At 60.8% G+C, this 11776-nt stretch overlaps 2 protein-coding genes across 2 annotated transcripts; one reads left to right on the top strand and one right to left on the bottom strand.

The window, feature by feature from the left end:
- The first annotated feature begins 362 nt into the window (after positions 1-362).
- ISCU (iron-sulfur cluster assembly enzyme) lies at positions 363-2698 on the top strand. Its single transcript, XM_055708723.1, has 5 exons — positions 363-518; positions 605-718; positions 970-1080; positions 1692-1770; positions 2146-2698. The coding sequence occupies exons 1-5, from the start codon at positions 435-437 to the stop codon at positions 2241-2243; spliced, it is 486 nt and encodes a 161-aa protein (XP_055564698.1). The 5' UTR covers positions 363-434; the 3' UTR covers positions 2244-2698.
- A 1635-nt stretch (positions 2699-4333) lies between these two features.
- Positions 4334-7986, bottom strand: TMEM119 (transmembrane protein 119). The gene is made up of 2 exons (XM_005433956.3): positions 7832-7986; positions 4334-5882 (listed from the first exon to the last, which is right to left on the bottom strand). The coding sequence occupies exon 2, from the start codon at positions 5854-5856 to the stop codon at positions 5107-5109; it is 750 nt and encodes a 249-aa protein (XP_005434013.1). The 5' UTR covers positions 5857-5882; positions 7832-7986; the 3' UTR covers positions 4334-5106.
- Positions 7987-11776: the final 3790 nt, after the last annotated feature.

Here is an 11776-nt window from a genome sequence, read left to right as displayed (position 1 = left end):
AGGGGCTAGCGGCCTCCCGCAGCACCCCGCGCTGCGCTGCGCACCGAGGCCGCGCTGCGGTGGGCGCCGCTAGCGCTAGCCCCCTTCTCTTATCATCTGCGGCTCAGGCAGCGCCGCGGGCAGCCCGGAGCCAGGCCCTCAGGGGGCCTCTGAGGAGGTCCGGGGCGTGCGCGGCACCGCTCGCCCGCCATATTGAGTGTGGCTGCCGCGGCCCGCACGTGCGCCGCGCGTCGCGATAAAAACCGTGTCGCGATTGGAAACGGCGTTGAGCGATGCTTTCAGCGACAGCAGTACGAGGCTTATTTTGCAGGCAGCCCTCAGCCCCTCGGGTAGCGCTCGGCGCCAGCCCTAAGGCAGCGCGGGGGCGTGGCCGGCCCCGCCCGAGGGTATAAAAAGGCGGCACGAGGCCGCCCCCGCCCGGCGGGAGGCTCAAGATGGCGGCGCTGAGGGCGGCGGGGGCGGCGCTGCTACGGCCTGGGCGCGGGGAGGCGGCGGCCAGGCTGGGCTACCACAAGAAGGTGAGGGGCTGTGGGGAGGGGGACGAGGACGAGGAGGGTGGCTGGGGATACCCGCGGTGGCTGGTGGTGACGCGGTGTCCTCGCAGGTGGTGGATCACTACGAGAACCCGCGCAATGTCGGCTCCCTCGACCGCAATGCCAAGAACGTGGGCACCGGCCTGGTGGGCGCACCGGCCTGCGGCGATGTCATGAAGCTGCAGGTGACCTTGGGGACCCGCAGGCACGGGGAGGGGGGGTCACCAGCGGCTGCTGTGAGGCCCAACCGCCCTTCTTTCCCCTCAGGGATGCAGTGCGGCCTTCCCTCCTCACGCTCTCTGCACCCTAAAATGTCCCCTGGGGCCTGGGCAGGGCCTGTCCTGCTCCCCGGGGCCCCTCCTGGCCCTGACAAGGCGGCTCTGGGGTGACTGGCAGAGCTGAGCCAGCCCCTGAGGTGCCACCGATGCTCTCACAGGTGGAAGTGGATGAGAACGGGAGGATCATCGACGCCCGCTTCAAAACCTTTGGTTGCGGGTCAGCCATCGCGTCAAGTTCGCTGGCAACGGAGTGGGTCAAAGGGAAAACGGTAAGGGTGCCCACTGGAATCAGAGGTAATGCCATGGAATGCCTTCAAAGCTTTAAACATGCCCGCGTTGTCTGTTGGGATCATGTAGGAAACACTGGCTTAGGAATCCCAGGACTGACTTTGTGCACTGCAGTACAGTAGCTTAGAAAGCAGCCCTGTTAGTGGCCTGACCTCTAGGGCGATAGCTGCCTTTTCCAAGAATCTCCATTAATCTGCAGGGAAGTATTTCGTGTCTTAAGCAACAAGCAAACTATGCTGATTGCATATTTTGGAAGAAAGTTTAATTATGGAGCATCTTTAGATCATTTAGATCTTTCTTTCTGTAGACAAGTAACGCATATCTGTATGACGGTAGTAGATAAGCACGTTTAGGGCAGCCCAGCTGGTAGCACTCACTCTGTGACACCAGTATGTGGTGTCACAGCTCATTCCTACCACCGCTCAGTCTGAGAAGTTCCTTAATTCCAGCATCCTTTGCTGCCCCTGGCAGTTGAGATGTTCTTCTGTGTGGATTCTGTTGGCTCTGGAGCATGAAAGCACTCTTAACCAATGCCTTTGTAGCCTGTGTTGTACCTCACGTGACCAGTGACCACACACTACCTGTGTTTCAGGTTGATGAAGCACTGAAAATCAAGAATACTGATATTGCTAAAGAACTCTGCCTTCCTCCAGTCAAACTGCACTGCTCAAGTAAGTAAAGGACCAAACAGTGAAAGTTCAAATACAGACTTGTACTTGAGAGGGAGACTTCTGGGAACAGCACAGGTGCTTCTGAATGTTGTTTTCCAAATAAAGTTTCTGCACAAGGAACAGCTAAGGTTGGCCCATAAGAGAAGCGTGCTTATATTCAGATTTCAGGGGGGCAGGTGGGGGATGTTAAGAGTTTTCAGATCCCTTTCATCTTTTGGACCTCATAGCTCAGCAGACTTGTAATAAAGTGTTCAGATTCTGACATTCTTTTTCTAAGGTGCTGCAATGGTGATGACTACTAGCTGCCCTTGTTTTTACGGCATCTTTTGTTCTAAAGGATTTTTGTCATCTTTGAAATACTTGTTTTGTTTGTAGTGTTGGCTGAAGATGCAATCAAGGCTGCATTGGCTGATTACAAGTTGAAGCAGGATCCAAACAAAGAAGAGTCAGAGAAGAAAGCAAACAATGCCTAAACTGACTGTAAAGCTTGTCCTCATTCCACTTAAATTTGCGGTGCAATTATTCTAGCTATTAGTAGGATCCTGCGCACTACTAAATGAAGCTGTAAGATACGCACAACTTACGCACAACATGTCACTGCTCGTGTGTGTACAGCCACTGTCGTTGTGCTTACACAACTGGGATGTGGGTATTTCAGCAGCCTGTGTCCTGTCACGACTGTGAAATGTAAAAGTGAAGAAGGCTGCTTAGCTGCAGAGAACACGGTGGCTTCTTTCTGGAGAGAAAATCCTGATGTTCTGGTACTGGAAGGGCTGCACTTTTTTGGAGGATGTATAGTTTTGCCTAATATTCTACAGAATTTGGTGGGAAATGTTGCCTTGGTCTTAACGTTTATGTAAGAACTACAGATCCGTCTGTGTATCAATGCAGTATACAAATGTGGGGCAGTGTGTCTGCCTGCAGACTACCGCTGTGTCGGAGTTTCATTTCACAATCTGTGTGAGCTCCTCCTCTCCAGGGTGCCAGGGCAATTCTGCTGGCAGTAGAGGGCAAGTGGGCACTGGGTGCCATCGCCCCAGGAAGTACAGACCAGTGCTAGCAGGGCTGGCTTCTGCTCGAATCCCTTCAGGACTATTTGCTTTATTTTTTATTTTTTTTTTTAAGCTCCCATTAGAGGAGCAATCTTAATTCTGGAGCATCTTCTTTAAGAATTCAACCTTTGACCTAAGTGCTTTGTTAAGGAGAGTAAATGTGCCCTTGGGCTTGAGCCCAGGAGAGGAAGGGTGTAGTGGGATGTAGGGCTGAGGAGGGGGAGTGAGCAGGGGTGGTTCCCTGCCCTCTGGAGATGCCTCCGCATCCCAAGGGCTGCAGTTCAGCTGAGATTTGCCAGAGGAGCGGGTTGTGGGGAGAGCATGGTGGATGTTTGCCTTGAGGATTCGCACGCCGAGCGTGTGAGCTGGCTCCCCAGGAGCTGGGGGCACACTGGTGTGTGGAAGGTCAGCGTGGTGTGGTATCTGGCATGGCTTACGCGCTGTGCTGCAGGCCACCGTGCTCTCCTCTGCCTTTTGGTGGCTGCTTTTTTCCCAGGGAGTATTCCCATAAATTTCAAAAACAAACAGAAAACACACTTGCAAACTTTGCCTCCTCTTAAGGTTTGAAACCACACAAGAAATCTTACTTGCCTTTTTTCATACCTAGGGTGTTTTAAAAACCATTTAAAGAGAAGTGGCTATTCTTAATACATCTGTCCACAATATTTTTTTTTTTTTTTTTTTTTAAATGCAGAGCAGGCCACGTGTTGCTGCTGTGGTTTGTCACTCACATGTGAGACCGCTCTTGCGGTACCTCAGCTGGGCACCACCCCATGCGCCGGATGCTGTCCCTTGGCACGGCCCCATCTCCTGCTGCCCTCCTGCAGCGAGGAATGTGCCTTGCTCCTTGGGAGCAGTCCTGTGGTTTCCCCAGTTAAAAAAAAAAAATCAGGGAAATTCCAGCCAGCCATGTCTGCTTTGAAGCAGAATCAGCTCATGGTGCTTGTGAAAGCCCCACAACAAACTGCAAGAGGGAGATAAGAACTGGCACGCTGTTCTAAAGGGGAAGGGTGTCCTGATGCAGGGACCTGGGGACACATCCTGCCTGCCCTGTGGCTGGGACAAAATGCAGGGTTATGGGGATGCACGGATGTAGCGATGCAGGGATACCGGGATGTGTTGCTTTTGAGGTAGAAAAGCCTCTTTTTACTTGCCTGCCACCCCTGCTGGGTGCAGCTGCGTCCTTGTGCTGGGGTGTGCGGCAGCACCGCAGCCCCCCCGCCCTTGCCTGTGGGGTGCAAGATAAAAATTTCCCAGAAATGGTTTGTCACGTGCAGATTTTGTGCCTGTTAAGCACATTCTCCAGCTCCCAGGGTTTCACCCACACAGATAGCCTTCACCCCGAAGCATGGCCAGGCTGGCTGCCAGTTGCTCTCGGGGGGCACCCGTGGGCCCCGTGGGGCTGGAGCTGAAACCTGGTGTGATGCAGGGAGGGCTCTGAAGGAGCAAACAGATGGGGGGTTGTGCTTGGGCCACCCAGTGAGCTGCAGAAACACACAGGAGAGGAAATCTGCGTAGGAAATGTCTTTATTAATAGTTGAAGGGGTTAAGAAAATAAGGCAAAAGTCCAGCTGGGCTCTTGGCTGCCCTCGGGTCACAGCTTTGGGGTAAAAAAAAATGAAAGAGTGGGTCCTTGCCACCAAATCCTTCTCCTTTCTCCCCTTATCTGGGCAAGGATGGCCAAGGTCATCCCAACCTCAGTGGCCACAACGATTGGCAAGGCCAGCCCGTGGTGCCCGAGGCCACAGTGGGCCCCTGCCCTGCTCCCTGCAGAGGGGGGGCAGCTGCTGAGACCCCCCCAGCCGTGGTCCCACGCCTACCCAGAGGGACGCAGCTCCCGTCCAGGTGCCCGGAATGGACCAGGATGCTGCTAATTAGTAAAATAACATTTAGAAGAAAGCTGGTGGAGGGCGAAGGCTACCTGGCGCAGCACCGGGGGAGGGGACAGAGCAGGAGCTGGGGAGGGGGGGTCTGCACACACCCAATGTCTGGGGGTGGGAAAAGCCCCTTGGGCAGCAGGAGCGATAGGGCTGCTGGTGTTCCAGCCCTGCAGAAAAATTCCATCTGCTAAAAAACGCCTTGGCTTTGCAACAGCATCTCGCCGGTGCAAGGGTCAGTGGGCCCCGGTGTGGGGGGGGGGAGCAGGGGGGAGTGGGGGGCTTCATCGGGGCTTCCTTGAGCCGCCACGTACGTATGGAGCAACAAACCACCAGGTCCATCGCGTGTCTGTGGGGTGTCCCCGGGCCGGCAGCTCCTCAGGCTCGCCTGGGACCGGGTCCCTGCCCTAGATGCCAGGGGGGGCCGGGGGGCCATCCCGGGATGTGTTGGGGGTCCCCTCGCCCCCTGCTCCTGTTGCGCTCACTGCTTCCTCAGCACCTGCATTTTGGGGAGGGGGCTTGGCCGGTTGCTCATCACCCAACTTTTTGCTTCCTTCCTCGTCTTCCTCGGCGGGGGGGCTCTGCTCCCCCCGGGCCCCGTTGGCCAGCGGCGCCTTGTGGGGGGATCTGAGGTTCTGGGCAGCGGCGAGGATGTCTGCCTGCAGCTGCCGGTTGCAGTCGAGCGGCTCCTCGGCACCAGGGTTGGGGGCCTTCTCAGGCACCTCGCTGAAATCCCGGGGCCCCCCCACTTTGTCCTGCTGGTCCACGTACTTCTTCTTGGGGAAAGAAGAGGGGTAGTAGGCGGATGCCTTGTGCTTCTGCCGGACGATGACAGCGGCACAGATGATGAAGAGGAGGACGAAGGCCAGCGAGCCCACCACCACCACCAGCAGCATGTACTCCTTGAAGAAGTCCACCAGCCCATCCAGCACGCTGCCCGGTGCTGAGCTGTTGGTGACTGTGGTCCCCACCGCGTCCCCCACCGTCGGGCCGGTCCCGGGTGTCACATGGTGGATGGGTGGCACAGCTGATACCTCCTCACCATCCCCACTGCCCCCACCATCGGGCAACACCACGGTGCGCCGGGGGGCTGCCGAGCGTGCCGGGGCTGCCGCCAGCAGCAGCAGCCATGTGACCATCGCCAGCAGCGCTGCCATCGCCCTCCGGGCTCGTGCACGACGGCCTGTGGGATGCAGAGGGGAGGGCAAAACATTAACACCCCGACGGAGTGAGAGCCCCCCCAAACCCCGGCGCAAGCAAAGCCACGCGATGCGCCCACCCTGAGCCCTGCGCATGGCTCTGGCGCAGCGGGACAAGCCACCGACAGTTAGCTCAGGCGCTCGCTTATTCACACAGCTGAATTTCCTTAAGAAAAGCAAAATGCAGCTCTGGTTTCCTCGCCCCCGACGCTGAGCAAGGGTCTGTGTTTGTTTTGCAATGGCGCGCTGCAAAAATAGATGGAAACCAGCTGAACTCAATTGCTCAAGCCTGGGGGACGCTGTGTGCACGGCGAGGGGACCGGGGCTGCTGCCAACAACGGGCTTCAGACAACGGTTATTTGGCTGATTAGAAAATTCCTGAAAAAATTGAGGTTTCCAGTGGAAACTTTGACACAGGCGACGCTGCCAAGGGACCAGCCCCCAGCGCGAGTGGCATTTCCCAACCTCTCATCCCAGCACAGACCATTACAAATGATTCCCAGCTTAAATGTGGCTAAAAATAGGTTGGCGGCAGGATTTCATCCCGGTGCTGCTGCAGCGGCCGAGCGGTGCCACCACGGGGTGTGTGGGACCCCCCAGAGCCTTTGCCAAAGGACAGCCCTGGAGCCGGGGTGCAGGTCTCAGGGGTCCCGGCTGTCCAAGCATCCCCGGGGAAGGGGGAAGGCCAGTGCCATCCCCTCACCCCGCCTCACTCCTCTGTGCTGGATGGGGCTGGATCTGCCCCACACCGGCCCCCACAGCCCGCGGTGCAGTCGGACATGAGACGAGCGTTTCCCATCCCTGCACATGGTCCGAAGCCCCCGGCCAGGCTCTGCACCCCCACGGGGTTGGGGAGCGGGCTGCGGCCATCCCCACCACGTTGCGTCGCGTTCCCAGGGGACAGCAGCGCCTTTTGGCTGCGTCGTGCCACGTAACGCCATCGAGCCGTTCCCAGAGCTCACCCCCTCTGCACGGCCCCGCGGGAAGGTCTCAAAAACCAGCTCCCCGGGTCTGTTGGTGGAGACCCCCCAGGGCAATTCCCCCAACCTCAAGCCCCCCAAATCCCAACCCGCCTCCCATTTCCCTCCCCCCAAATAAACCCAGCCCAGCAGCGCTGCAAACCGGGAGGGACTCCAGCAGCAGGACTTGGCTTTCAGGCTCCTTCCCGGCTGCAAAAATCTGGTTTGTATTAAACCAGAGCAAACAAACGGCGGCAGAGGCAGGAGGTGCCCCCGGACCACCGACCCTCCCGACTCACCGCAGGCACTGCTGCTGCCATGGGCTCTTGGCTCACTGCAGTAATGGCAGCACTGCCAGGACAAGGGGATTTGGGGGGCTGGGATGAGCCCCTTCCTTCTCCCTCTCCACCACCTTCACCATGGGGAGGGGCAGGGAGAGGGGTCCAGGGGAAGGTGAAGGCATTCATTTGCCGTTAGCAAGCGGAGCTGATGAGCAGCCACAGCCACAGAAGTGCTGACCGAAGCCCAAATCAGTGCCAAGAGCAGGGCCTGTTGCCCTGGCCATCACCAGACCTCCCTTCCCAACCCCATCCCATCCCATCCCATCCCATCCCATCCCATCCCATCCCATCCCATCCCATCCCATCCCATCCATCCCATTCCCATCCCCATCCCATCCTCACCCACCCCCATCCCCACAGTATGTCCCTGGCTCCGGCTCGGCCAGACACAAGCGAACCCCACTCCGCTCCCCTCCACCCCCCATACATTCGGGAAATTCACGGTTTTGATGTTGTCCAGGTGCAGCATCCTCTGAACTGTGCCCAGGCACGTGGCAGGCTCCATCCCGTGTCCCACCGTAGGGACCATGCCCAGCCCTCCCCGCAGCACCCTGGCCATGGGGCAGCCTGCACCCCGCTCAGGAGCCACCCTGAAATTGGGGAGCAGTCTGGCACTGCCAGTGGGATCCTCACCTTGCCCACAGCCGCCGCGTCGGCAGGAGGGAGCAGGGAGGACAAGGTCTGTCCCGCACAACTCGCCTCCTCGTGCCCCTTTCTGCTTGCCTGCTGGGATGGAGCCTCCTCCTTCTCCTTCTTCTCCTCCTCCTCCTCCTTCTCCTCCTCCTTCTCCTTCTCCTCCTCCTGCGCCGCAGCCTGGGACCAGCTTGTTCTCATTAGGGCCGGGCTGGGGAGGGAGCGCAGGAGGCCAGTGAGGGGCAGGCGCCCCCCAGCCCCCTCCCAGCCAAAACCCAGCTGCAGGCTGGGGGGCTTCCCAGCCTCTTGCCCTGCCAGCAAAGTGGGGAGCCCTGGTGCCCCCTGTCATTCTGGCCCCATTCTGGAAGGGGCCTCTTTTTGGGCTGCAAGTAGGAAAGGGGGTCACACGGAGGGGTTATTGTGGGGGTGTTCTTATCCATGAGGGCGGAGGTAAAACCCCATCCCCTGGCCATGTGGCTGAGCGCCACGGCAGGACAGTGGTACTGGCACCCCCAAAATGCTTCCCAGCAATGCCATGCCAGGAGCAAGCATCCACCCCACCCAGCTGCCTTTCACAGTGCTCCAGGACCCCTCACCGCCCCATTCCAGGGCCAGATCCTGCCCCGTGCCCAGCCCTGCAAGCCCAGCCCCTGCAGCCCTGCCTGGGCGCAGGCACGAGGTGGTGGGCACGGCCACCGAGGCCACGCAGCACCTGGGATCCCAGTGGGACAGTGAGGCTGTCAGGCTCAGTGCCCCAGCGTTATTGGGGGCTGGCAGCATGGCACAGGAGCAAACAGGGCTTGGGACCCCCGCCTTCATTTCAGGAGACCTTTTCCTAAATGCCCCAGCCTGGCAATGCCGTGGCACAGCCGCCCGTGCCGTGGGGTGCAGAAAACCACCCCTGCAGTTCCCCAGGCCAATGCAGCAGCAGCAGCCACACAGCTCCCCAGGGCAGGCTCTCCAGGCTGGGGGTCTGGGGTCATCACTTGGACCCCCCTGTCCCCGGCAGAGCTCTGCCCACCCCACCACAGTCCCCTCCGTCTGGGCTGAGGTTGCTCAAGAGGCTGCAGCCGGCAGCGGGTGACCTCATCCTCTTGCGATTTGCCTCTGCGCCTCCCTGGGGACCCTGCCAGATCCCCCCGCAAAAAAAAAAACAACCCATCACCAGTACCCAGGGCCTGCGGCTGCTGCGGGGCTAGGGGTGAGGGTGCCTGTCCCCATCGTTGCTGGCACCGGAGGGGAACCGGCGCCATATGGGTTTCAACCGGCGTCGCCAAACGTAATCATGGCTCCCAGAAATAACGAGTCCGTCCATCTGTCTGCAGCTGGCGGCTCCACGCAGCTGCTGGGGTGGCTTTTCCCGGCCTTAAATGATCACTGCTGAAATCTTAGAGGGGAAGGGGGAAAGGCGAGGGGAGGCTGGGGGGTGCGAGGGTGGCCGCATTGCTGAGGCAAGCCGGCCTGGAGCAGCGCCAGCGGCATCCGGACTGGCTCCTGCAGCCCAGATGGGGACGGGGCTGTGATTCCTCCCCATGTGCCCAGCAATGCCGGCGTTGGGCTGAGCCTCCTCATCCAGGGTCCCCATCCCTCCTCATCCAGGATCCCCACCCCTCCCTGCCCAGTATCCCCATCCCATCCTGCCCAGAGTCCCCACCCTTCCGCAGCCGTGGTCCCCACCATCCCCATCCAGGCTCCCTGTCCATGCCCTGGGCTCTCCCCGCGGCCGCAGGGGCACGGGGACAGGCAGCCCCCGGTGCCAGCACACACCGGCCATTACGATGCCGTTTTTGCCTGCGGCTGGGGAGGGCTCGGCCGCTGGGTGCTGGGCAGGGCACTGCCACCCCGGCCCCGCTTTGTAATTTGGGTCAGCTGGAACGTGGGGACCCGCAGGGCTCGGCTCCGCGGTGCAGCCGGCCGGCCGTAACCTGCAATTTGAGACATTCTGGCCTTGCTCTGCTTGTAATTTGCTTCACTGGGCTGCACTTTGCTGTGCCAGCGAAATACCCGTGGGGACTGATCCTGTGGAGCTGCACCACGGCGTGCACAGCACCGTGCACGGCACAGCATGGTGCACACCACCGTGCACAGCCCCACGCCACCCGCTGCCCCCTGCACCGCACGCTGCCCTCCTGCCGCACGGACTGGGGCTGGCCGGGGCCGCGTGCCCGAGGGTCCTGCTGGGACCCCAGCTGGCTTCCTGCGGATTCCTCTGCCGTGAGCTGGGACATGGCAGCCCGACAGGACCCGCCGACGATGCCAAATAGGGCGATTCCCGGCTCCCGGCAGCCGGCTCCCGCTCCGGCGGTGGAGGAAAGTTTATCCTCGCTGGGCTGCTGGTCCAGAGGGGCAGGCACGGGGCTGGGAGCCATCCCTCCCACCTGCACCCATCCGCCTTCTCGGGTCCCACCAGCCTCATCCTCACCTGGAGCGGGGGCAGAGACTGGATGAGCCGCTGCGGGGTGAAGCCGGATGATGAGGGCATACCTTTGCCTCTGAAAGAAAGTGGGGCTGGGGGTGACGGTGGCCCCTGTGGGTGACCGTGGCCTCTGTGGGTGACAGTGGCCCCCATGGGCTCCCATTCCCCAGCCTGGCCCCAACAGCACATAAACCTTTGTGCCCATCACGGCTGAGCCATGAGCTCCTGCGGCTGCTTTTTGGCACGGCAGGGTGCTGGCACCCACACGCACGGGGACACAGTGGGGTCAGAGCAGGGTGGCATCGCCAGGAAGCCCAAACCCCAGGTGTCCCATCTGGGGACTGGCCACCGCCACCGGCTGCGGAGCCCCTCGCCCACGCTGAGTCACCCATAAACATTTACATTTGCAGCGGGGAGTGGGGCCCCAGCGCTCGGCCCCAGATGGAAAATATCCGAAGCGCAGTGTGAATGTAAACAGGCGGCGGGGCCGGGGTGCAGGTGAGCTGCTGCGCTGCCAACCCACCCACGGGGCGGCCACCCCCAGAGGTGGCTTTTGAGGCACCCAGCGTGCAGCTGGGGGATGGGGTGGCTCCAGCGCTTGTGCGCTGCAAACCTGGAGGGTGGGATGGGGCCGGGGGGATGGGGACTCCGAATCTGGCAGAGGAGGGGTGGGGATGGAGGGATGGGGACGCTGAGCCTGGCCACAGCCAGGACAGGGATGGAGGGACAGGGACCCTGGGACCAGCTGAGACAGGGATGGGGACGGAGACAGGGGGACGCTGAGCAGGGCAGGGACAGTCCCTGGATATTTCTGCTCCCTTGGGTGCCCCCCCCAGGGCCAGGCACAGGGAAGGGGTCGGGCTGGTGGCTTAAGGGACGACTGACACCAGTGCCCTGGGGGAGGTGGGACCTGGCAGCGAACCTGAGGCCTCTTCAGCCCCCCAGGTACAGGCAAGACAGTGGGACTGGGACCCTTGGTGACTGCGCATGGCTTTGCTCTCCCCATCCCTCCGGCCCCAGCCATGCAGGGACAACCTGGGCCAGCGACACCCTACGAGACTAAGAGCCTGTGACCACCACTTGCCCACCGGGGACAAGCCCTGGGTGCACCGGCAGCGCACAGGACCATCCTGACGGGTAGTGACAGTGCCGGCGGCGTCCCCTTGCCTCGCTGCAGGCGACCGCAGGGCAGGAACACGTTACGCCACGAGCGCACCCATCCCTGTCCCTGTCCCCCGTCCCCCCCCCGCCATTTCCGCTGTGGCACCGCCACCTTTTCCGCTCCCACACCACGGCACGAGGCTGAGCCCCACGTGGGGAGGGGGTCCCTGGGGCTGCGGGGGGGGTTGTTTCTGCCCGGTGAGGGGTGTCTGTGGGTTTTGTTTCTGCTCCCACCCAGGGGCTGGGCCTGCTGCTGGGGAGGAAGGATGGAGAAGTGAAATTTTAGCAGGGGGATATGGGCAGGCAGGGAGAGGGGAGGGGGCTGGGGGGCTGGCGGGCACTGTCCCCACCAGAAAGAGACCACCACG

Source organism: Falco cherrug, chromosome 1 (assembly GCF_023634085.1).
Source record: "Falco cherrug isolate bFalChe1 chromosome 1, bFalChe1.pri, whole genome shotgun sequence".
NCBI lineage: Eukaryota > Metazoa > Chordata > Aves > Falconiformes > Falconidae > Falco > Falco cherrug.
The sequence above is the reverse complement of the archived record's forward strand: the minus strand, read 5'-3'. Positions and strand labels throughout refer to the sequence as shown.